Raw genomic sequence first — 27,240 nt, 5'->3', positions numbered from 1 at the left:
GCGCTAACTTCATATAAATTAAATCCTGTTAGATCTGAAGCAAACATATTGTATAAACTAGAAGTAGGATTGTAAACACGCATCAAATGATCGTGGACCAGTAGAAGACGACCAACTGGCAAGGATGGCTGCAAATTTTATGAACTTGTTAATGTCCCTATGTGTAACTTTTGTTGCCGGTAATTTTTTCACTAAAGGTGCCGAAGAAGCATGTTATTCGTATGGTGGAGGTGAAGTTTATCCTCATGGTACAGGAGGAAATTTAGGCCATAATTTGCAGTGGACAAAAGCAGTCAGTAAGTCTACCTTCTTTTCGTACGATGTATATCAATACAATATTATGTCTAATAAATTACAAGCACAGCAAAACAAGATTAAATATATATATATATATATGTAGTCTCCCTCCAGATTCATTGATAATATTTTGGGTATTTGTTTTAAGTAAAGTGATAAGACTTTCTTTTATAATGATTTAGCTTTGTGTGTTGACGTGTTTTCCAAATATTTTTACCGGCTTTGGAATGAAATATTAGGTTTACAGTAATAACTATAATTTTGAGCGTTATTACATGGTATTTTTTTGTGCATGTAAAATAGATATATGTTTTCCCCAAGTTTGATTACGTGTCCAGCACACATATGGAAGTGATAATCTTGAGTGTTCAAGCACTCGAAAGCTAAGATATGGTTATTTTCTAATGGATACAATATGTTGGAGATTAATGTTCCTATAACGAACTTCGGACATAACTGATAATAGAAAATATATGTATAGAGTCATCAACAGACATCGCGTGGAGTGGAAAATATGGTACTATTATCGTATGAGGGAAACACCTACGAATCCTATATTTCGGACTTCTTTACTTTGCTAACGTGTTATTTTCGAATGTGGAACATTTCCTAAAGTGAAATAATGCATATCAATGTCTATTTCTTCTATTTACGAGTACTTACTGTTACTTGTTTCGAATCTGTAACACATTATAGCGTACTGGTTTAGGGGGCGTTCTGAGAGTGTTTTGTCGATTTATGCAGTGTTGCAACCTCGTTCACCGGAAAATATCTACTTTCGTGCCCGGATTTGAAATTATGCTAATACGTCGCAAACCATTGACGTTAGCCTCACAAACCATTGACGTTAGCCTCACAAACCATTGACGTTAGCCCCACAAACCATTGACGTTAGCCCCTCAAACCATTGACGTTAGCCCCAAAAAACATTTTCCATAAAGTTAGGTTAGGCAAGCATATTTAAAATAAAAATTAAAAATACTTGACACGTCATGTTCTAGTGAAAACACGGAGAGGCTGAAACACTGGCTACGGGGTTGCATCATCTTAACACAAGGAACATTGCACTCTCGTGCAGAAAGCAAATGGCGGGAGCAGAAACAGCGTGTCAGACAGAGATTTTCGCAGAAAACAACACGCATTCACATTAAAATGGATCAAATCTACATTCAGGAACTTCCACAACGCTAAAGAAAATGATTTCCGTAAGTACTTTCTCCTGTAAATTTGAAAGAATCCGTTTCTCTCATACGATAATGTTACCAACAATGTGAAGCCCGAGGAAGGCTCTGAGAAAATACCACCCCTGCAACCATCTCCACTTCTAGTACCCACAGGATATTCATTCACTTCTTAAATCTACATTAGAGTTATTCAGTTGGCTTGATAACTTCATACTTTGGTCCAATAAGGTCCACAGCATACGCAGTTTATCTTATGTGAAGATCATTACATATTTGAAAGGATGTCCAGGATTTATATATTTAAAAAGTGGAATGAAATATCTCTATGGTTCATTTACTTTTTAGATTTTTATTTAACAAGTTTGAATCAGTTCTAAAAGTATCGTTTATTACTGCAAATATATTTCCATTTTACAGTTTCCAAACCAGCACCAAATTGGGAAGCAACAGCTATTGTTAATGGTGAAATAAAGCAACTTAAACTCTCTGACTTCTTGGGAAAATATTTGGTGTTTTTCTTCTACCCTCTTGATTTGTAAGTATGAATTAGAGATTAGTAAATAGCATTTTCATCTAGACTGTATTTTGTTGATTGTGCACCATTTAAAATAGAATGATTAGTGTAAGTGGTACAGAAATAAGGTAAATTTCTTATATCCGCAAGATGGATTTCTTCAAATTTACAGGAGAAATTACTTACCGAATGCAGTTTCTTTATAATTGTGGAGTTCGGGGAAGTGTTTTCTCGCATCGTTCATTGAATTTTGCTGGTAAATCATCTATTTTTCAATATAAATGTGTGACCGATGCACGAAAGCTGTTCCATCCATTTCCTTCCAGCCGGATGTTGCCTGTGTGTGATGACGTAATCACAGTCAGTGCCGGTCAGTGTTTCCAAATATGTGTTTTTGTAACTGAAGAAGGTACGTTTCCGCAAATGGTTTGTGGGGCTATGCGAGAATGGTGTGTGGGGCTACGCATTTTTTCTAAACCAATTTTTAACTATTCTAACGTAAACATGATCCAACCTAACCTTACCATTAATGATTCCCGGGGTTATGTATGAATGGTTCGTGGGGCTATGCGTCAATGGTTTTTGGGGCTACATAGGTGTTTATGGGTGCAGTGGGGTGGAAACACTGCATGCCGAGTACGGTAGTAAAACTGTGACCGCCATTTTGCGTGTTACCGAAGGCAAAAAGAAACGAAGAAAATTTACTCGATATGTTGCAAATAGAGCTTATTTCCGTGAAATAAGCAAAATGCCACCTTCAACAATGTTTGGTACCAGTTAGATATGCCGGAGACACATTTAACTCGTTTATTTTCAAATAAAATTCATTTCTACTTACCTCATATGCATAGCGGAACATTTTTCAACTTTGGATCACTATTTTTTCCATGGAAAAAAAACGTTATTTTTAACATTATAATTATTTATTGGTCGTTGCTAATTCGCCGGGCATATCTTGACTCGCGTTGTCTATCGTCAGCTGATATGCAGTATCGTCAGCTGATGTGCAGTGTTTCCAAACTTATGAACCGATAAATGCCGCACAAAAGGTTTTGAAGCGAAAATTGATCCACAAACCATTCACGGAAGGTTAGGTTAGGTTCAGTTAGATTAGACAAACATAGAAAATTGATTTGGAAAAAAAAAAACGCTCACATGTCATCTTGTAAAACTACCGCGTGGTTGTTACACTAACACTTATTAACCGAAAAATGATTGTTATTAATCCACAAACCATTCACGGAAGGTTAGGTTATGTTCAGTTAGGTTAGGCAAACATCAAATTAAATTGGAAAAAAATCCCGCTCACATGTCATCTTGTAAAACTACCGCGTGTTTGCTACACTGACAGGGGGTTATGTAATCGAATGCACAGAACATTTGATTCACGTAGTCGACGGTAATGGTGGCATGAGCTATTGTGCAGTGGAGATGCATGAGTGTCGAAAAATACCTTATTTACAGGCCGAATAACTTGCACGATTCGAAAAAACACTTTCCCCAGCTTCAGAAAGTCCACAAGAACTAAATTCCGTAAGTACTTTCTCGTCTTTTCTCCTGTAAATTTCAAGAAATGTGTTTCCGGTTTATCTAATCGTTACCCAAAGTTTCTCAATGCGGAATACGTAAGTACGAATATTCAAATTAAATGAACTATCAAATTTCAGCTGTCTTGTGGATATAAGAGATTTACCCAGAAATAAATGTACATAACACAATTGGTGCATGTTGTGACTAATGCTGAACTGGAGTAAAATTTGAGTCTTTTAGTATTAGTTGTTGCAATCTACTGAATCGGTTTTCCATTTTGAATTGGAATTTTATTAGGCAATATAAAATAACTAAAATACAGCTGTGTGAAAATAATTTTAACATAAGAAAAGTTAGCTCTCAATGCGAATGACTCCAAAATCTCTTGTGTTTGTAAAGACACTGATTTTATTATTATTGTCATTAGTATTATTGGTACCCTTGATCCTGTTTACTCCCTCAATGTTGAAATTCTTCATGCCACGATAAAGGACTTCGTGCCCACTGCGAGACCGAGATCTACGAAATATCCCGTCTGGTTCGACAGAGAAGTGCTCTTTGTGTTAAAAAATAAAAAACAGGCTTGGTACCTATGGAAGCAGCACCCTAATGTTCACACTCACGGTACCTTTTGTAACATCAGACGTCATTCAAAATACTTACTCAGAAAAAAATATAGTGAACACATAAATAACATAACAACCGAATGTACTACAAACCCTAAGAGATTCTTCACTTTACTAAATTCAAGAAAACAAAGTCCACGTATACCTAAAGAAATTGTTCACAATACTGATAGTGCTAGTGGAGAAGAAAGAGCCGAACATTTCAATGTTTTTTTTCATCAGAACTTCTCACCTCCCTCAGTTTCCGACCCTCTCCCCCACTTAAATGCTGTCTGTTCTCACACACTATCTTCAATCAAAACATCCCCCGAGGAAGTAAAATACCTCCTCGCTTCATTGCCCCTCCACCGGTCCCTAGGTCCAGATGAAATCCCCACAATATTCCTTCGTAAAACTGCCGACTCCCTGGCTCTTCCTCTGTCTGCCTTACTCAACAAATGTTTTTCTAAGGGTGTGTTTCCGAAAAACTTCAAACGGGCCAACATTGTGCCCATTCACAAAGCTGGAGATAAAAAATGTGTAAAATCCTATAGACCAATCTCACTTCTATCGCCACTATCAATTATTTGTGAAAAAATCATCAAAAACAGGTTACTTCAATTTACGTCACCATATATAAACACAGCACAACATGGTTTTCTTCCAGGCAGCTCTTGCCTAACAAATATTTCTGTTTTACTTTCGCATGCTGCTAAAGCTATTGATAATAACTCCCAACTTGACACTATATATTTGGACATTTCGAAAGCCTTTGACAAAATTAATCACAAATTTCTTCTTCATAAATTATCATCCAGATTTAACATCCATGGCAAATTTCTCTCTTTATTGCAGGACTACCTCCATGAGCGTGAACAACGTGTTGTTCTTTCAGGTACCTCTTCTAACTTTCTTCCCGTTCTGTCTGGAGTTCCCCAGGGGAGTGTCTTAGGGCCGCTCCTATTCCTTCTGTACATGGATGACCTCCCTGAAAAACTGTCCTCCCTCCCTATCAATATACTTTTGTTTGCGGATGACTGCAAACTCTTTAAGGAGATCTCATCGCATCATGACATGATGATTCTTCAAAATGCTCTCACAGAACTAGTTAAATGGTGTCGTCAGTGGAATTTAGAACTAAATCCTCAGAAATGCTCTTTCCTTACTTATTCCCTAAAAAAGAACAAAGTGCTGTCTACTTATTCTATTGAAAACAATCCAATCCAAAACGTCTCCACCCAAAAGGACCTAGGTATTATCATGGACGAAAAACTCACTTTTAATTATCATATTATAGCTACCACTAAAAAAGCCATGCGTCTTCTCGGTCTTCTATACAGATTTAGCGAAATTCAAAACCCATCATCTCTTGCTTTATTCTATAAATCTTTCATCTCGCCCATCCTCGAATACTGTTCCCCAATTTGGGCAATGGCCTCAAAAACCAATCTCACCAGAATAGATTCTGTTCTCAGTTTCTTTCTTGCAATTGTTCGCCATAGAATACCTTCCTTTCGACATGTATCCAAATCAGACACCATGGCTGCTCTGAATATTCACACTCCATCCTTTCGTCGTGATCTAGCTGACATGAAATTTTTATACAAGATAATAAATGGCAAAATCAGAACAGATCTCCTAATCTGTGAATTCACGCTTAGGGTACCCCAAAAGCAAACGCGAAACCTGCAACTCTTCCACAACCCAACCACTAGGCTATCGCTTCTACAACGATCCTTGTTTTACAGGCTCCCAGAAATCTACAACAAACTACCCCTGAATGTAGATATTTTCCTTCCAGAACGAAATTTTTGTATATTACTGACAAAGAACATGTAAATCTATCCCATCTTGTTATTGTTTTTATATTTTGTTATTTTTTGTTTCTACTTATGTTTCAGTGTAAAATGGCCAAATAAGACTGTATCTGAGACTCTGAGTAAATAAATAAATAAATAAATAAATAAATATTTTGCATGCTTTATGAAGATTATGTTGTTTATGAATGTTTTCAGTTTTAACGGAAATGCATTATTGTGATATAAAGTACTTCTGTTAGTGTGAAGCAGAACAACCCGAACGTGTTCCGCAAGTGAATATTATTATTTTTTGTTTAATGACAGTAATACTTTTGGCCCAAGTTCCTTTTGTTTTATTGTGATTTCATCATGCTTCAAATGCAATTTTTATATGGTTCAATTTCGATTTACGTCTGTTAACACATACTGCGGAGTTTTAGCGATTACTTAAGAATTTGTTCAATATATGCTTTCGTGGCTAGGTTAGGCAGGCTAGGTTCTTTATCGGAAACAGAGTGGATTAAGGGATACATTTATTTTTCAATATAACTCTGGCCATTGGCGAAGAGCCACCAAGTAGCTTGTTCCGTGTACTGTAGTTTTAAGTTGTACATTTGACACTGTCTTGTTTTTTCTTTAATCTGGGATTATGGGACAGTGGCAGTGGACAAGGGAAGCAAAACACAGAGGCGAAGATATAGTACAAGCACTGCTTGCATAATTCGAATATCATTTAATGTACTTAATGTTCTAACCGTATTTAGTTTCCATCGCACTCGATTTCGCGAAAAAATGCGGCCGCAAACTCCCCCAGCAGCTCTGTAGCAAGCACCAGCCTCAATGCTTGCAGCCGTTCTGCGGGAAAATAAGGCCTCCGAAGGAGTCACATGGCGAAGCGTGAAATTTTGGTGGAACCCGTCCACAAAGCTTCTACAAAAAGCTGTGCTTTCCGAGCTTGCGTGATTCCCGAAAATAGCCGAGTTCAACCGAAAGCAGAAGGATTCATCTATGGGTACGTTGCCAGCAAAAAACTAGTAACGAATATTTGTCTTCATGAACACGTAAACAAGATCGCAAATATAATAATAATTGTTAGTCATAAAATAACTAAAAGAAGTTATTATCACTGTTCTAAATTCCATATATATCATATTATATTACAAATTATTTTAGATTTCGCGAAATGTAAAACGCGTAAAAAAAGTTGACATTGGGAGTTGGGGCAGTGGAATTTCTGCACCCCCGTGAAGAGTTTTCTCAGGGAGGGAGGGAAGATTGGACGGACCTTGGTCCCGCACCCTGCTTCCTGGTCGGTCCAGCTCAAATTACGCCAGAAGTGTTGACCGCTACCAGTGTTTGCAACTGCCAAATTATTTACGCAGTAATTCAAGTGAGCTCTTTCACAAATTTTACAATCAATAAATTGACTGCTTTTGAATAAAACTTGGGGTGAAAATAAAGCTATCTGAGAAAGAACTATCTACTGATATTTGTACATGGCATAGAAGTAAATCGTATACATTCTGCATATTATGAGCACAAGAATATGTTTTAATGATTGATTGATTGATTTGTTGTTTTAAGTCCACTTTATGCACAGTAAGGCTAATCGGGACTGGACCTACAGTTTAAAATGGGATCTGAAACACTTGTGCCTCCACCGGGTATCGAACCCGGAACCCCTTGATTACAAGGCGACGACACTACCACTGCGCCATCGGGGAGGCCCGAATATGTTTTAAGTTCTATTATTATGACGCAAGTGGTGTTCCCAGGGTCTTTTTACGGTCCACATTTTGTCATCTTTTCCTTCCTTTGACGTTTTTTCTTAGATATACTGGGCCAAAAGGGGGTTATGTCTACCATCCACCCCCCCCCCTTCGCCCCGGGCACGCCATTGAATGACACTTTATTACTTAAATATTAATGTACATACTCGTTCTGCTGAAATGATTTTGATTCCTCCGCGTAATTTTTATCTCCAAACTGATATATCTTTCCTTTGTGACGGATAAAATTAAGGAAATAGGTTGGTATCACTTTCTGTTGTTTCAGAGATTTTCAAAGTGATCTTGTGTGGATGCTTGTATTTGCAGTTGTGGAAAGCGCGTGGGATAGTGTGAGTGTTTGTTGCTTCGTGTTTTGTGCTGTGAATTTATCGGAATGAACGCGTATTTAGGAACGGTTGATGTGAAGTGCGGGTGTATTATTGAGCAATTGAAAATTGCTTCGTTTAGCTCGAGAGAGATAAGTGTTAAAATGAAAATCGTGGCAGGGGGTCGACCAACACCAAGAGTTTGAAATTTATTGTGGTGAGTACATCGTCTATGCATGTGTTTCTTTGCTTTGAAATGAATTTTTTATTGTTTGTGTTTAACTTTTTATTTAGTGTTTAAGTTACTCCAATGCGGTTTATAGGGTGCCCAAAAATACTAAATTACATCATGCAGCGTAAAATAAACAAATGATTCCCATTTTATTTTTTATCTAAATCAGTTTGGTCACCGTTTGACCATATTAAATAATAATGAACAAATAAAGGTACTAATAAGTAAGTAAGAAATTCCGTCTCCCTTTAGTCGTATGCGGAAAGTTCGCATATGCAAAACGTTTAATATCATATGAATAACGTTACCTGGATTTTTTTAAAAAGTAAATGTGACGTTTGCGGATCATATGGTTTATTTTTAGTACAGTCACTTTATTACGATATTTTGACAAATCCAGCGACTGGGTAAATGAGGCTATAAACCTTGAATCTTTCCCCTCGGCATGTCGTTGTCATGGCCGTAGGCAGGAAAAAATTTCTGGGGGGGTTCATTCATAATTGTTCCCATGGGCGTCTCCAGAAATTTGAATAATGGAGATAATAACAATAATTGTACAATAATGATTAAAATTTCATAATAATAAAACAATTTTATTCCATAATAATAATACTAATAATAATTATTATTATATTATTGTTATATCCTTGAGGGGGCTTACTCAATCCAGCAGATGAGTGAATATCCAGTACAAGTTTCTTTTTGTTTTTTTTACGTTTCATACAGTGTGTACTGAAATGCACAATTATTATACTTCGTCATTAAAGTTTACATACCTTCAAGAGCAAAGCTTTAAAAGTTAGATGGAAATTTTAGTCATAAAGTTTTTGTTGTTTGACTTTAAAATTAAATTTTTGGAATTTTGAAAAGTGTGGAACCAGTTATTCCTTTTAAAAACTTAGCTTGGTGCATGGATTGTAACCTCAATCGCGAACGTAATGCGCTACAAAACTGGAGATCCTAGGTTTGAACTCCTATCAAGGGGGATTTTCGACTTTATCGGACAGGGAATTTAAAAGCTGGAAAGGGAATTTTGGGACAATCATAAGGGAATCTTCAGTCTATATTCCTTGTGACGCAGGAGCAACTCTGGAAAGAAGACAGCAGAAGTGAAAAAGGAGGGGTCACCGGTTGGCTGTGATTCCAAGAATAAATCCTGTTTCACTCAAGTTTCAGAATTCCAAATGTATGAAAATTCTAGCTCGATCGTTTCAACATTGTCTCAATGTATTTTTGTGATGCTTCGAAAAAAAAATTGAAAATTTGTTACAGATTTTGGTTTCTGAACTTCCATTAATCCAACATGTCAGAAGTTTCGGGGGGGGTTTGAACCCTAGAAACCCCCCCTCTAAATACGGCCATGGTCGTTGTACTACATGTTTTGTTGTACTGAAACATTGCTTGCCTCCTTCGTAAGACTACGCTTCGCTACTGGCAAAACAGATTTAAGAATTTCAATAATGGCACATAATTACGTAGCTTGTTATATTTTCATACAAAGTTTATTTTATTTTTGCGTGGCTATTTTTGATAAACAAGAAAGGGAGGAAATTAGGAGTCCAATCATGTATGCAAGTGACAAGCTTAAATACATTTGAACTGGTACCGCTGCTCTAGGCCAGGGTAAGACCTATTTCCTTTCATATTTCAGATAAAGTATTTTATTGATTCAACCAAGAGGATCATGTCCTTGTGGGGGTTATTTCTTTTTATATTTTTTTGTATATAATTAATCACAGAATAAATAGTTATTTTTATATATTTTTAAACTGAACGTCTGGGCTATCATTCAAGAAAGAACTAAGTTTTTCCAATATTCATGAAGAGTATAATATTTTTTGTATGGTACTTATTCAATTTCTTTTGATTCAATCGAACTGCTTTTTATTAGTTTTTAATGTGTAATAAAAGCAATTTGCCTCAGAAAGTAACGTAAGCACATAACAGGTAGAGCCAAGGCAGGTTACTCTCTCCTGAAGGCAAAGTAAAGCATTAAACACCCAACGGCATTCCACAACAGCAGCAGATGGAACATTGCCTGCCATTTCGTTAATGTATAAAATAAAGTACATCAAAAACGAAGGATTGAAAATTTATGAATCCATAATAGAAGTGAAATTATCATAAGGATCAGTTATAAAATCCAAAAATCTATTTTTTTATTAATTTTTTTTTAAACAAAACTACTTTCTTCAGTATATTTATCACATTTTCAACATAGATGTTTAGATAAAATTTAAAACTTGTTATGTATTATGTAATTTATATGATATTTAAATAAATTCAAACATACATATTTTAAAACTTAAGTTCAATGAATGAACATCACTAAAAGGTAACAACTTTAGAAAAAAAAATAATATATGAAATCTGATTTTATCCATTCAGTTATAGGTAAATGTTTCTGTATTACTGTTACATAATAAACTTGATTGTACCGCATATATACATATTAGAAAATTCACAGTTTGAAGCAAATGCTCTTTTACAAGTTCTGAACTGCAAATTAATTAGTGGAATACAAATATCTGTATTTTATTTTGGGTTCTTTATTCTTGAAGTAAGAAATTTTGAAAAAGTGCTGAATATACTTAAAAGCTATGTTTTTCAATTTTAGGTTAACTAAATTAACTAGGTTAACTAAACTATTGAAGTAATGAAAACAGCTTTGGCCAGATTTTAAACTTAAACTTTTAAATTTCAATTTAAGAGTTTAAATGTGCTGATTATATTCTGACATTGAGCTAAATTCCAAAATATTAACTAATGTAACTATTAACTGTCTTAACAATGATGGACTTCTTTGCAGCCAATACGATGAATCTAACTAAGGCCATCTGATGAACACTGGACGGTATTTGTTACTGCTTTCAGTCATTTCCTTTCACAAGAAGTCAAAAGTTTATTCTTTGTGTTGTGTATGAACTCAAATTTTGCCACCTTTTCTGTCCCCAAATGGTTACACAATTTTAAGTGAGTCATGCCATTGAGAAATTATTTAAGATTGCACTCTGTACTTAAGAAGAGAAGAAGATGGGTAATTCTTCTTTGTCCATGTCATGCCCAGATCAACTTTGTCATCTTTTAAAATATTCCTGAAGTACACAGGAATATTTTTAATAATATATTTCTCTACTTGGTATTAAATTCGATTTCAGGCAGGAGACCCATGCCAGGAGCATGGGTGATTTCAGGTTGGAATTTTTCAAGTGATCTCCATACATAAGCGGTACGCATCATCTCCACTATAGCCAATATCAAGAATGTGTAGATTTCTACCTATACACCCCTATGTGCCTTCATGGTATGGTGCAATGCACAGGGGATACCTTTACCTTTTATTAAACTGGATTTGGGTTGGTGCAAACATAATTTAAAATGTATTCAAACTTTTCATCTTTGGAGCTACAATTTTTTAAAAGATATGCCGTAGTCCGTAACCTTTTGGTGCCGAAGGCCATTTTCACATGTAAACCTCTCGATTTTGAGCAAAATGCAGAGTTTCAATTAAATGAGTGTAGATCGGAGACTAATTGCCCTAGAGAGATGAGAGATATACCATTGTACGCGGAATGAACCAGAGATTCAGACTATATGAAATTTGTGCAAATTCGGCGTATATGTGATGGGGGGGGAGGGGGCTAACTCTCAAAATTCCAAAATTTCGAAAAAAACAATTTGGTTCCCCCACCCTCCTCCAAGAAAAAAGTACATGACAGTGTCGACATGCACATGGAAATGATCGCTGACATGTAAGGAACACAAAAATATTTGCATTATTATCATATGACCAATGTAACTTGAGTTGTACCCCCAAAAGGAATGGTCGGCACGCCACTGATTCAAGCTTCAAAATGCAGCGGTACCTTGAAATGACTTTAGCTCAGAGACTATTTGCCCTGGAGATATGAACAATATACCGTTGTACGCAGAATGAATCACAGATTCAGACGATATATAATTTATGCACATTCGGCGTAAATATGGAGGGGGAAAGGGGGGAAATCCCCTAAAAATACTTTTTCTTTTAAAAAATGGGGTTTTGCCCCCCCTGCCCCGCCCCCCGAAAAAAGGATATGAAAAATTCAAAATGCACATAGAAATTATTGCTGGCATGTAAGAAACAGAAAAATATTTGCATCATTGTCGTATGACCAATGTAACTTGAGTTGTACCCCCAAAAGCTTCAAAATGCAGCGGTGCCTTGAAATGACTATAGCTCAGAAACTAAATGCCCTAGAGATATGAAAGATATACCGTTGTATGCAGAATGAATCACAGATTCAGACGATATATAATTTATGCACATTCGGCATACATATGGGGGGGAAAGGGGGGAAATCCCCTCAAAAATACTTTTCTTATAAAAATGGTGTTTCCCCGCTCCCCCGAAAAAAAATGTCAAAATGCAAAATTTATGCAAATTTGGCATAGATATGGAGGGGGAAGGGAGAAAACCCCCAAAAATTATTTTTAAAAATTGTCACCACCCAAAAAATGTCCTCGCACTTGGGCACAAAACGACACCTACGCACAACATTCACGTACGAAAAGCTAGAATGCAGTGAAAAATGAGCGCCGATTCTTGCAGCTGCTTGAAATTCTATTTTTAGACAATGCAGGGTAACCCCTGTCGGAACTTGTGGACACTTGTGCTAAAAAACAAAGTTTTCCTTCAGCGTGCTTCGAAATTCCATTCTCACAACACAGATTCAACAACCAGTCTTCCCCCTCCTTGCACCCTCACGGAAAACTTTCATTTTGACATCGGATACCTTCGAATGCAGTTAACAGATGGGAGTGAAAAAAAGCATTGCTTTAGAACAACAAAGCTGGCCTTCCTGTCTCGGCAAAAATTTGACCTTGAAAAAAGACTCAAAAGAGGAGTCCCTTTTCCCCGCCTTTTCACCTCCATTTTCATGAAGAAAAAAAAAAGGTGCAAGAAACATTTCTGTTAAATACATGTGTTAGGAACAGTATAAAAGAAAAATCGAAATTCTAGCCAAAAATAGAAATGTTATAATGTAAAAACTATGACCTTGACACAGCGTCTCGATCGAGAAGTTTGGTACCGTGAGGGTTACATTTGGGTATCTCGATCGAGACGCTTGGGTCCCAAATGGTTAATTACAACATGCAAAGTAAATAAAAGTATTTTACAAAAGTGTACAAACTAATTTGGAATGGTACAAATATAAAATTAAGTACTCCAATATGTTTTACCAGTTTTCTGTCAATAGTTTGTAGTTAGTTATATAAATGTTTAGGACCCTCCACATTTCAACAAAATATTGAAACTAACACTACCTGCTGTATTGGTATATTTTTTTAATAGTTAACATGTTGGGTAATGTACTCTAATAACATTATTTTCAGGATTAAAAGTTTTAAAAAAATCATGATTTAATCACTGATTAAATCATTTTCAACCCTGGTTAGGGGTGTTAGATTTATTGGTGTTTATAATTTTACGTCTTTAGGTCGGGTGCTAAGTTTGATGGTGTGATCTTTTGCACGTGTTCTTTAGCTACTGAGTATGCATACAACTGGTTGGATTAATAAAACGTGGTAAAAGTACTCGGAGAAGGCAGGTTTTTACAGGTCATACTTTGGGGTCAAATATCTCTGTTATCTTCTTTTTCATGTGCTGGAACCAATTTTATAATATGCAAAACATCGAAATCTGTCGATTAAAAAAATATCAACGTAATTCTCAAGGGGTACAGTGGGTCAACACCCCATATTATTTATCATCTCAATTCATTGATATGTTAATTTACTACATTACTTATGTAAGACTACCTGTAATTTGAGTATGAATTTTAATAGCAAGAGTAACATCTTAAAGAAGTTAGATTGCAAATGGATAAGGTATTTTGTTAATAGATTGTATACGTGATTTGAGAAAGAAGTGAGGGTAACAGGTTTAAATAATGTTACAATTCACACAGTACTTTTCCATGAAATCTTGATAGCAGCACTTGAAGTAGAAAGTGTTAGCTGGGGGAAGAGGGTGGGGCTCGAGGTTAGCTGGGGATGCTTTGCAAAAAAATTGATCCCCCTCACTTCGAGTACTGCTTGATGGTGGAAAATAGGTTTCTAGTTATTTTTTATGTAGAATTCAGCAATTCTGTGCAATATTGTAAATTTTTTTTGTTGGAGATGTCTCATTCCAAGGTTTATTTTAGCCTGAAAGGAACAAGATTTCATTTTTATGAGGTTGATGTGTGTGATATACATGTAAGTCTGTATATTGATTACAGGAGTGATTGTCATGCCTATATTTTGTCTTATCCTAATAGGTGAAAGTTTTGTGGATTTCTCTATAATATTACATAGTGGTAGTAATTCATTTGTTAATTTTTCAGTACATTTGTGTGCCCAACAGAAATCCTTGCATTTAATGATAGGATTGAGGAGTTCAAGAAAATAAACACAGAAGTTGTAGCATGTTCAGTAGATTCACACTTCACTCATCATGCTTGGGTAAATACACCAAGGAAAGAAGGTGGACTGGGAAAACTGAGCATACCGCTTGTCTCTGATATAACACACAAAATATCAAAGGATTATGGTGTGTACTTGGAAGATCTAGGTCATACATTAAGGTAACTATGATTAAAGTATGCCATCGTTCGTTGTCTTATGTGCATAAACATACTCGTAACATTTCGAGAAAGGGTATCAAGATTTTACTTTGTTTACACTCGTGCTCATAAATTAAGGATAATAGAGGTTTTGGTGCCCCACGATACAGCACTGAAACAAACTAGTTGTGGTAGCACAGGCACATGTTCAACACACAAGAAGGACATCCACATACCCTGTTTAACCCTGTTTATTGCAGAAAACTTGAGAAAAACCAAAGAGGGCACGTATGATACAAAGCAAGGGAGATTGTAAATTGTTGTTCCACAGTTCTTTGAGCATGTGCACAGGTTTCAGTATGGAATGTGATGCCCATGCACATTGACACATGCAGTACAACGGCTTGGCATACTCTGCAGGAGGTTGTCGAGCAGCTGTTAGGGGTATGGCCTCCCATTCTTGCACCAGTACCTGTCGGAGCTCCTGAAGAGTCCGATTAGGTGGAAGACGTGTTGGAAGACGTGCCGCGACACGTCAGCCTAGAGCATCCCAAGCATGTTCGATTGGGTTGAGGTTGGGGGAATAGGCAGGCCACTCCATTCGTATGATGTGTTCTGTTTGAAGGTAATCCTCCACAATAGCAGCTCGGTGTGGCCTGGCATTGTCATCCACCAGGAGGAACGTAGGACCGACTGCACCTCTGAAAAGATGAACGTAATCTTGCAGAATAAAATCCCGGTACACCTGACCTGTTACAGTACCTCTGTCGAAGATATTCAACGGTGTACGTGAACCCAGGATAATGCCACCCCACACCATGACACTACCACCTCCATACTGGTTCCTTTCGACAATGTTACCGGGTCGGTATCTGGTTCCTGGTTCACGCCAGATGGTTGCACGACGAGAATCATTGTTGAGACTATACCTGGACTCGTCAGTGAAGAGTACCTGAGACCATTCTTCCATTGTCCATGTCCTGTGTTCTCTTCGCCAGTTGTTACGGGCTACTCTGTGACCGTGTGAAAGTGGAATGCAAATTGCAGGGCTCCCGGGGGAATAAACCATGCCTGTTGAGTCATCTGTACACAGTGTGTCTGGAAACGACTGTTCCAGTGGCAGCTGCAAGGTCTCGAGCAAGGCTGCCGGCAGTACTCCATCTGTGTCTCCAGGCACTTACGGTGAGATACCTGTCTTCTCGTGGTTTTGTACACTGTGGACGTCTACTGCTGTCGCACCGAGACACGTTTCCAGTCTGTTGGAATCGTTGTCATTATTGTGAGATGACACTTTGTGGCACACGGAGCACCTGTGACACGACCTGCTGTCTTTGGCTTGCCTCTAGCCACCCAAGTATCCTTCCCCTCATTACATCATCAATATGTGTTCGTTGAGCCATTTCACTCACACACTCACCATTCGCACAACCGAACACAACTGCACACTTCCTATAGGCACTGTACTCTGGTCACCAGTTTCACTCCTGTGAGTCATTTGTCTGCTTACAGCGCCACGACACACTGGATCAAGGTCATAGTCAACACAGGTTCTTTGGTACAGTACCCAGACATCATTTCAAGCTGCAACGTGCACATCAAATATTTCTTTGTACAAGATTCAGCATTATCCTTAAATTATGAGCATGAGTTTATTTGAGTGGGGTGGGTTGCAGCCAATAATCATGAACTGTTTTTTTTCCTGGATATTTTGATGCTATGTACAATTTTTGCAATGAGTATGCCCTTACTTGATCTTTAGATACTCTAAAATGAACCACTATGAAATATTTATTTATTTATTTATTTATAAGCAATCCCATAACAGAGCAATGCTCCAATTACAATGGGATATCAGTCATAAATACTTGACTCTGAATCTCACCACCAAGAATCTCCCCAATGGCTGTCACATTGTAATCTAGAGTCGTGCTGGAGTAATTAATATAATACACACAATATCAACAGCTTTTGTAGGATATGTACTACCCTGGAGAAATATCTTTTTGAGGAACGATAGTAATTACAAATCTACTATCCCACTTGAAACTGTAGGCCCAGTCCTGAAAGCACTAACTGAGCATAAAAACAAACTTTGAGAAAAGCAATTCTAATTATTGTTTTGTAAATATGGTGTTTTAACATAACCTTCTTCAGCTTACAATTTTTTCTATGCAGAATGGAGGTTCAAAGTAGTCACATCACAAAGTTTTGAAATCTGAATTGAATGACATGCAGGGTGTCCCAAAAGTCTCCATACATAGGGAAAAGCGACTTTCCTCAGTTGTGTTACAGAATGTTCTCAGTGTGGTGGCCATCAAGTCAGACATATAGATCAACGCATTCACGCCAGTTTTTCCGAACATATAGCAAGATGTATGACGTTACATGAGTGCAGGCATCGTTGTTGGAAGCTTCAGATGACGCATATCCCTGATTTTCTCCTGGTAGGCGATTGACTTCAAATGTCTCCACTGGTAATAATCTAAGGGCGTGAGGTCCAAAGACCGGGGAGCCCATTCCACAGGCCCTCATCTCCCGGTCCAATGGTTTGCGAACTGTGCATTTAGCCACTCAGCGATAATGGGGAGGCACCCCGTCATGTTGAAAGTACTCAGGGAATTCCGCATCTACATTGAGTACCAGAGATATTACAAATGGTGCAAGCACAGCTGTCAAATTTCTCTCATCTGTAGCACTGTGTGAGCATCCAGTTCTGGAGAGGATGCCAATAATACCACTGATCTTAAATTTTTTTATTAACTTTGCGACAGTATCATGAGTTATTCACTTCTCAGGGCCATGTCTCCTATTGAACTCCTCTGCCACATGCCTGCTGCTACCTGATCAATCAGGAGGATTAACTCAATGCGGTTTTCACGTGTCTGTGGCATTTCCCTTGTTCACCTGCAACACAAAAAACATCAGTTGCCTACTTCCCTGTGTGTGGAGACTTTTGGGACACCCTGTAGATTGTATTGAGAACTTTGGGTTAAATCTTGTGATGTTTTCTTTTTAAGAAGTACATTATTTTAATAATATTTTTGTGAATTTTGTGCATCTATATTTCTACATACTACAAACACATGTAATAATTCAGATCAAGTGTAAACCTATCTACATAAATATTCCATTAACGGTGGTATTTTATTTTCAGAGGATTATTTATTATTGATGGAAAGGGTATAATCCGTCAGATTACTATGAATGATCTTCCAGTAGGTCGCAGTGTGGATGAAACTCTCAGGCTCGTTCAAGCATTTCAGTACACAGATTTGCATGGAGAGGTTTGTCCCGCTGAATGGAAACCTGGTTCAGATACGGTATGTAAATAAAACATAATAATATTAAGTATTGGGGATGGACCAGCATGAAATATCCATTTATCAGTACCATAACTTAACATAAAACTGCATACATTTAATGAAGCATCTGATCTTTGTCGCTATGACACTAATGAGTTTTGCCTTGAAAAGTTACATATTATAAATTTATTGTGCAAAACCATAGGATATTAATTACATCTTTTATAACGAACAAGAGAGTTATGCACTAATTTGTAGAATATTTATTAGGGATGAGACAGATTAATTTATTTTCTATCCTTACAGGTTGATATAAAAATCAATTTAAAATTATCAGCAGTAAAATTGCTGATAATTCTACCAACTCTATATTTCTATAATCTGTAAGTTAGTTGTTGAGTTCGTGTTTTAAGTCCACTTTATGCACAGTAAGGCTAATCGGGACTGGACCTACAGGATCCGAACTGCCGGGTGCCTCCACCGGGTATCGAACCTGGGACCCCTTGATTACAAGACGGCGACGCTAGCACTGTGCCATCAGGGAGGCCCTCTGTGAGTTAGTGCAATATTCGGGCAGTTATTATTTTTATGAATACACATTTAAGGAAGTGAATGAACCAGTCAGGTTTTTGGAATATTTGCAATTTTATATCAGATTTGTAGAGTACTGACATTTTGACATCTTAGAGTAAGGTACACAAAATATATACAGATGGTTATCAAAATAATGTAAACACTATTGAATTTAAATGTATTTATAAATGCTATGAGTAAGTTTTTCACATTTACGTTTTAGCTTGTATTTTATCAAGGAAGGTAAAGAAAGCTGTGTGGAAAATATAACATAATTCTCTCAATCTGTTTCCTTCGTTAGTATCCTTTGCAGAACAATCTATCTGACACTGAAATTTATTGCAAGATAAAATATCTTGAAGTTGATTAGGTAAATTTGATTTTGAAATTTTTTACTGATAAAATTTTTCGTTCATTAGTATATCCCATAACATTTGTGACTTGTGCTTTAATATGTACTCGAGCCTGAGTATGTAAAATGGCAAATGTAAACTCCGCATCTGAAATTAAATCTCTTAAATGCATGTACTGTTTAATTAAATCAAATTAGAATTTTTGAATACGTTGGAATCGCACAGACCCTTTATATTGTTAATATATTTGTGTGGTAAGATGCAGTAATACGAGGGCTGCTATTTATGTATCCGGAATAACAAACAAAAAAAAAATGTGTATTATTGAAAATGATTTTATTGTTTGTCAAAATATTCTCCATGATGATCGATTCACTTTTGCATACATTTCAACCAATTCTCATAGCACTTTGTCCATTCCGATTGAGGTATCTCGAAAACATGCATTTTGATCGAATCAATCGCTTTTTCTGGCGTCGAAAATCGTAGCTTAACCACGTAGCTTATTCTTCACGTACGGGAACAAAAAGAACTCATTGGGTGCTAAATCAGGGCTATACTGCGGATGACCCATCAATTCAATGTTTTCAATACTGAGTTGTTTGGACCAATGTGTGACAACTCGCATTGTCATGGTGAAGAATGATCCTGCGTCGATTTTGCTGATTTCTCAATTTCCGTGATTGAGACCACAACACAACCTTTCTAGGCACCAAAAAAAAAAAAAAAAAAGCAGGGCTGTAAATTTCGTTCTGGTTTGGCTGTGTAAAATACATCGTAGAAAAAAGTCACATTTTCTTTGCTTCAACCAACTTCATTCGCCCCCCTTCCCCCTCCCACATTCAAAGGAGCAGTCCAAACTCCTTCCTTGACTTGCATTGTAATCCAGTGTGAAAAAGGAAACGTGCAACTTGCAATCTGTTTTCACCCAATGCGTATTCTAGGACACGTCATTAAACAGCATCGCAGTCGATAATCTTTCGGGTTTGGAATTGAATTTCTCTTTAAACTGTATATTTAGTCCCGATTAGCCCATCAGCATAAAATGAACTTAAAACAAGCTTTATGAAACTGTGCATTTTCACATATCAAAATGGTAGATCGTTATTTACTCTCACGTTAAATGACGATTTCATGTTGGATTTAGGAGTATTCTCGATGTCAGAACAGAAGGTGCAGAACATGAAGTTGTTTTAACTCTTGCTTTCCTTTCTGGAGATCAAATTTCGTTATCGTCAAATCAAAACAGCTTTGCGAGATTCAAAACAATAACTTTTTCCTTGGCGCTGGATGAGTCATTGCTGTTATCAGCAAGCAAGAGCTTTGCAGACGCTAGACAAAACACTGGCGACAGGTGCAGCGTAAAAACAAGGAGACTGGCTGGAAGTTCGAGCAACGGGTGGCGGAAGAGAAAAATCCCAGCATTTTAAAGATAACGCTACTGTCGAAGACGGAACTTTTAACAGCAGTGTAAAGAAGAAAGAAATGACCCTTGCTTTAAGTTTTTCCATGCAACAGACAATAATACGGGCAATATTTCCTATGCAGACAACAGCATAAAAAAGAATAGGACCTGAATTCTGCAATTATCAACATTGCCGTGCACACCAGTGGCGAAGAATGAGCTGGGGAAAGGGGGCACTTTTTTTTTTACTTGTTCTATGGTTTTTGTTCGTTTTCAAGAATATATCCAGAACTGGTTGCCCCATTTCAGATGTCAAAGGAAAGGAAGAGGGGTGGGTCCACTTCCACCTATGACAAACTTTGTCATAAGACTCATGCTGGTGCTTTATACTCAAGTGAGTATTTGTAAGATATTTGATTCAGGACTGCCAACCTCAAATTGCTTATTTAGCGTAACAAGTTATCTAATTTATTGTTTGCACGTGAGATGGCAGCAGTAGGCGGTAATACATTTTGAAGTTCTTTTGTAATACCAATTGTACTCAATAGATGTCCTCGGTTGACACTTTGTAAAGAAATAGTCTTCTTTCTTACTTTTTTTTTAGTTGCTTGGTTATAAAAATACTCCTGTAAATTATAATTGAATTAAGTAATAACATTAAGCAAATAAATCAAATTGTACTATTAATACGATATTATCTGGAATTTATGCATTTATCTTGGGAAGAGTGAATGTGCATAACATCTGAGGTAGAGAGTACGGCAGAATCAGATTGTTTGGAAAACCCGAAAAAAGAGACGGAACAAAAAAGGATTCTGGAGGGAAGGAGAACAAATGGACGAGTAAATTGGATAAGATGAGTGAAATCGATGGATATCCGCTCAATCATGAACGTACAAGTTAAACTGAATAGCAAGATTTGAGCACGAAAGTTGATGTTTGATGATTTGATGAGAATATGAAGCCGATGGACGCTTTTACGAAGGATAAGTGAATTTCTTTTCGGCTTACAGGAATTTATGATTGATATGCGCAGTGACTATGTAAGTAAGTAATTCTTTATATTTAAGTGATTACCAGATGCTGATGTAAGGATAATTGAGAAAACCACCAATCATCGCATTCTGTATTATGCTATAGATCGACCACAAGGAAAAAACCTTGGGACGAATAGTCCCCGCTCAACTTTCCATCTTTCCTTCAGCTGGGGCCATAAGGAAGCATGCTCCACTCTCCCCCGCCCCTCCACGCGGGAGTACGGTGCACAGGAGTCGCGGGTCTGTTCAGGTTGTTTTGTTTGTGGTTCCACAATAGCATTCGTGTGCAACGAGTTATGGCCTTAACATATTCACGTTAACGCAATACCGCAAAACGTGGTCGGTAACAAAAGATTCTCAGAGTAGCTACGTGAAAAGTATATCATTGACTAGTCATAATAACATTTATGAACAACATAGGTGATCTATTCATATTGTCTGTAAAAGGGTATTGATTTCTCATTCATTGGCTTGTATACAGCGCAAAGGCGTAATTAAGTCAAGGTCACGTGACGCAGGTTAACATATGATTTAGCTCTTATCAAAGTAGATGTTAAGATCTCAGCAAAAGTCGTTGTTTATGTAACCAATGTCTCATTTAAAAACAAAAGTCTTATGATATGTTCATTTTGAATTCCGGCTGATGTTTATTATTTTTTATTAGGCATTCATATCTGTAAGAGATGAATAGAGTTGGGAAATATTGAATCAAAGGTACACCGCCATCCTTTGAGTGCCATTAAAGTGTTGTCTGTCACAGATCGGTGTACTTCTAGAAAGTTTTGAGCAGTGTCAATATAATTGTTTCATACAGACACGAGTAAGATGTAGATAGTTGATATTTAACATATGGCCTTTGTTCAGCGTTGATTAAAAACTGTGAACCTTAATATACGAATTCTTTATCATGTTAATTAATGAATAAAGTTCCTACTGTTAACTCGTGGTGTTGCAATTTAACCCAAAGGATACCTCAGTGTGTAGAATATATTAGCATCTTGTGTACTAATACCAGTTTCTTTCAGAGGGGAAAAAGCCCACCTCCCACTTTTCATCCTGAGATTTGTCTGTAATAATGGAATTATGATGATATCTAGGGGCATACATTACTGTTAAGTAGTTAACCAGTACTAGCTTGAATTGGTGTTCTCAATCTTCGGAATGATAGTCCCATGGTAATTTCAAGGGAATCTAGTATGGTGGCATAGGCCTTAAGTAAAGTTCTAGTTTCATCTCTTGTGTGAATTGTCGGTGGTTTTGATCCCATGTGGCATACCAGTTTAGTATAACCTGTCACTTTGAGAAATGAAATTTCAAAAGCATGAGATTCCGTATGAATAATCAGAGGGATTATTTGAGTTTGGTCTAACTCAGCATATAGGGTGTGCCTAAAGAAGGGGTACATTTTAGTTAAATGAGAAAGTCAGATAGTGTTATAAAATTTGATAACTAACAACTTGGAAGACTTAATCAGATTTGGCTTAACTTAACGTACAGGGTGTATCTAAAGGAAAGGTATAGATTGTTAATAAATAAATGAAAGACTTTGTGAATTATTGTGGAAGTTAGGCTCGACATTACCTATAGCGAGCGTTTATTCGACAACGAAAGGTGGTTTCCCTAGGAAGTTTATTAAATTTATTTGGAATCACATTATATGAACATAAGTTTCACTTGTGGCCCTCCAGTCATAGCTTCTAGCGCTACTGGCGAGACGAACGAGAACAGATTGAATGGTTTAGGAATTTAGTTGGGAGTTTCGGGAAAGGTTGAAATATTAGTTGGTGGTTCTTGTCACGTGGTGGAATATAGGGAAGACCCCTCCACTGGCGAAAACGTCTCATACACCCTCGCCTGTAATCAGCCTGTGTGCACACACGAGCAAGAAAATTGTGGCTGAAACAATCGGCATCGCCCCTCCTGCTGACAGGAAAAGAGGGAGAGTCAGTCAGCCAACGGAACAATTTTTTGGCAGATATTACGACATCGAGACAATTAGGAAAACATATGAAGTGGGATTATGATGCACGTAAGATCGAAGTAAACTTTTATGGAAACCTGGATGACAAAGCATTAAGCGGGTTGACGATCTTTAGTTGGCCTATGTGGTTTTGATTATCTCTAACAGTTTCGCTTTTTTATGAAGTGTTACAGGGAACAAAGAACATGTTTTTAATGAAAGCGGTTACCGGAAGTTGTCGGCTACAAGGCCAAGAGTTGCTCACTCACGGAAACCTTCTGTACTCTAGGTCAGAGCTGGACAGATGGGCCAGACTTCCAGGTGCCATGCATCTGTATTTTGGAACCTTCCTGCGATCTTATCTCTCAAGGTGGTGTATTTATCGATGAAACGTTCCATACACATTGGCAAAGACTGCAAGTCCAGCGGTCATTTCGGTCTGCTTCCCCCCCCCTCCCCCTTGAGTTTTCAGCAGCTCTTAGGACAAGGAAACAAGTCAAGGTCGATTTAAAATAACATTGAAGCACATTCAATCTTCTCTTCTCGCGTATCAAAGAGCAAGAGTGGCGAAACAAGCCTGGCACGTTGAGTAGCGGCCGTCAGGTGCTATTGGATATCACTCAAGCATGGTGTAGTCGTGTCTATTTTTAGTTCAGACCCAATTGTGAGTGGTAGAGTGCTCGTGAAGGAAATGAGTGAAAAAAAACAACGCATTTTTTGGCGGATTTCCTTCAATTTTTTAACTTTTTTCTAAATTTTTCACGATTCTCGGGAAAAGGGTCATTATACCCGGGGTCGTAGAATCGAGAGTTGACTGTATATCATGGTATTCCGTTGATCTTATTACTCTCACTGTACAAATGTTGTTCCCTAACATGGATGCTGTCTTCCAAGATGACAATGCCCCAATTTACACTGCTGGCTCTGTTCAGGAGTGGTTTGACGAACATACGGATGAACTTCAACACCTCCCCTGGCCCACACAGTCTCCTGACCTGAACATTATCAAACATCTGTGGTTCGTTTTAGAGCAGAAATCCTTCCCCACCATTGCTGGTAGAACTGAGTGCTGCACTGCATGGCGAATGGTACAAAATCCCTATGGCAACAATTCACGAGTTGTATGTATCCACGCTGTATTAAACATGGTCGGTAAGGTGTTTCCATTATTTTGATGACCATCTGTATGTATATAATACATTTTGCTAACTTAGTGTGCTATTAAATTATTTTTTTTCCATACACTTGTGTAATACTCTCAATGGTACCGCTTGCTTCTTTGTGTGTGGTATTGGAGTAGAGTTACTTCAGGTTCAGATGTTTTGCATATCTCTCAAAAGATGTAGTCTCAGGTCTCATTGATAATATTTAAATTATATCTACAAGGGTTGGATAAAAAGTAATGGCAACACTGGTATAATTGCTACTTGACTGTATTGACAGAGGAGCACGTGTTACATTCCTTCAATGTAATCGCCCTCCCATCTCTACGACCTTCTGCCACACGTATGGAAGGCACCGTACACCGTCAGCACGTCCATCTCTGTCGATGCCCCGCAGTGACCACCCTATAGCACGTATGATGGCTTCGCGCGTGTCGTAGTGCTTCCCGCCCAGTGGTTCCTTCATTTTGGCAAGAAGGTCGTAATCACACTGTCTCATACCGGTGAATACGGCGGATGTTCCAGTACCTCCCACTACCAGTTATGCAGGAGCGCCGTCACAGTGTTCGCAGTGTGACACTTTGCATTGTCAAGCAGGATGATGGGACACCGTGCCAGAACGTGCCGTCACTTCCTTCTTAATGCGAGACGAAGGTGGTGTTGCAAGAAGGTGCAGTAGTAGGCTGCCTTGACCATTTGCCTAAGAGACGTTGTTCTTCTTGCCTAAACATATTGTTAGGGTGCTTGCACTCTCGTCCTCTGCTTCAGAGCACTGCTGTTTTTGACTGAACAACATACAATCGCACCCCACTCACTATACTTCCTCGTTTGACATTCCTTTATCAACCACGAAACGGTTGTGGCGCTGTGACTCGCCCCTTTCACGGGACAGCAGTGTTGCCATAACTTTTTATCCAACCCTTGTATTTCTTCTGATGAGCTCGGTGCTAGTCTTGATATATTTCATTATTTTCAGATAATACCTGACCCAAATAAAAAGAAAGAATATTTTGAGAAGCAAAGTCGGCGTTGAATTGCATTATGTGGAAAATACATCACATGTGACAGCATATATAGAAGGGACATTTTATTCTATCTTATTTTTGATACTTAAACGAAGTACGGTGGCTCTAAACACTGAATGTGCCCACAGGTTTGATTGTAATATGAGTGGTGTCTTCTTAATTCTGTAATATTTTACTATCTTCATGGTGTTTTTATCTTTAAATAATGGTGATCAGGTATTTGATGTCAGTATTTTCTTTGGTATTTACATCAATAGTAGCTGTGAAGTGAATGAGGAGATAAATAGTATTTTAGTGGTTCAGAAAGAAAATTTACACGTACTGAATGTAGAACTGTGTGTGTTGTTACAAGTTTAAAAAAGCCTGTTTACATATACATAAAATTTAAACTGAATATTTTCATGAAGGCATGAAAAAATACATTATTATTTCAATGTATATCTGGATATTCTGTATGTATGTGTGTGGAATTGAAGTATTTCATGGCATTCTATAACTTTTTGACAGAAGTTTGGTAGTTATCAATTGCATGCACAACTTGAATAATCTGAATAATTTTGTGTGCTATTAAAATGCTAATGCTATCTTCGTACATTTTTTGATCTTTTAAGAATGTTTGATTTCAAAGGTTTTCTTGTAATTTGTTGGAGTGGCTGGGTTTTATAATTTTGTGAGTGTGAGGTAGAAGATATTAATTTTTATCTTTCAAGCCATTATATGTTTTTTCAATAAGATTTTGTGGTAGTTTCATGTTTCTGTGTTGGTATGTAGATTGAAAATTACTTTCAATCATTCTTGCCTCCATAGTGTTATCACTTTGTGGAATTTACTCCATTGCTATTCAAAATCTTTGTTTATGTAATTTTGTTGTCATGCCAAATTTCTTTTTAAAAAATGATTTCTGGTGCTCTCTCTTATGTATTATCAGTGTTAACAAACATTTACATATGTTTTTAAATAACTACTATTTAACAGCTCTTTATTCTCCCCCCCCCCCCCCCCCATACTGAGAGACTTTGATTTGCACATATAGCATTAACTTATTAAAATGCTAGTCATTTTTAATTTTCATAACATATGAATGTAACTGTAACTTATTGTATTAACCAGGCGTAAAAGGCATACTTTTTTTATTTTCCAAATCTTGTGAAACATTCCAGAATTGTTTTCTTTTTTAGTTTTAATATTTTTTTTAAAATTATTTGGCCTTACTACCAATGAATGTATTCCTAAAAGGAATTCTGTTGTAACTGATGCATTATATTTGAAATAAATATTGTTTAATACAGCTGCTTAGAACTTCACAAATTATGCCAGATGCCTGACCCGGTTCTTAGTTTTCTTGTCTTGTCATTTTTTTGCTGGTGCTAAGTAGAAGGTCCAGTAAAAAATGGCACACTTGACCCTGATGTCATGATCATATTTTCCTTCATGAGAATGGATAAAAATTCAGTTTATTCTTATAATTTTATCCAGTAACCTCTTATATCTCATCTGAATCTGTAAGTATCTTTAAATGTTTCTTGTTTGTACCACAATGTGTACATTAGGAAGGTTTTCCAAGAAAGTGGAAAGTAAG

The 27,240-nt window shown here is 37.2% G+C and overlaps 1 protein-coding gene across 1 annotated transcript; it reads left to right on the top strand.

Annotated features, from left to right (window-relative positions):
* Positions 1-78: 78 nt before the first annotated feature.
* Positions 79-26,953, top strand: Prx4 (Peroxiredoxin 4). The gene is made up of 5 exons (XM_083123972.1): positions 79-296; positions 1,899-2,016; positions 14,625-14,864; positions 17,998-18,163; positions 25,613-26,953. The coding sequence occupies exons 1-5, from the start codon at positions 125-127 to the stop codon at positions 25,667-25,669; spliced, it is 753 nt and encodes a 250-aa protein (XP_082980098.1). The 5' UTR covers positions 79-124; the 3' UTR covers positions 25,670-26,953.
* The last annotated feature ends 287 nt before the right edge of the window (positions 26,954-27,240 follow it).

This window comes from Lepisma saccharinum, chromosome 6 (genome assembly GCF_977018435.1).
Source record: "Lepisma saccharinum chromosome 6, izLepSacc3.1, whole genome shotgun sequence".
NCBI classification, from domain to species: Eukaryota; Metazoa; Arthropoda; class Insecta; order Zygentoma; family Lepismatidae; genus Lepisma; species Lepisma saccharinum.
Note: the sequence above shows the minus strand (reverse complement) of the source record. Positions and strands in the feature narration are given on the sequence as shown.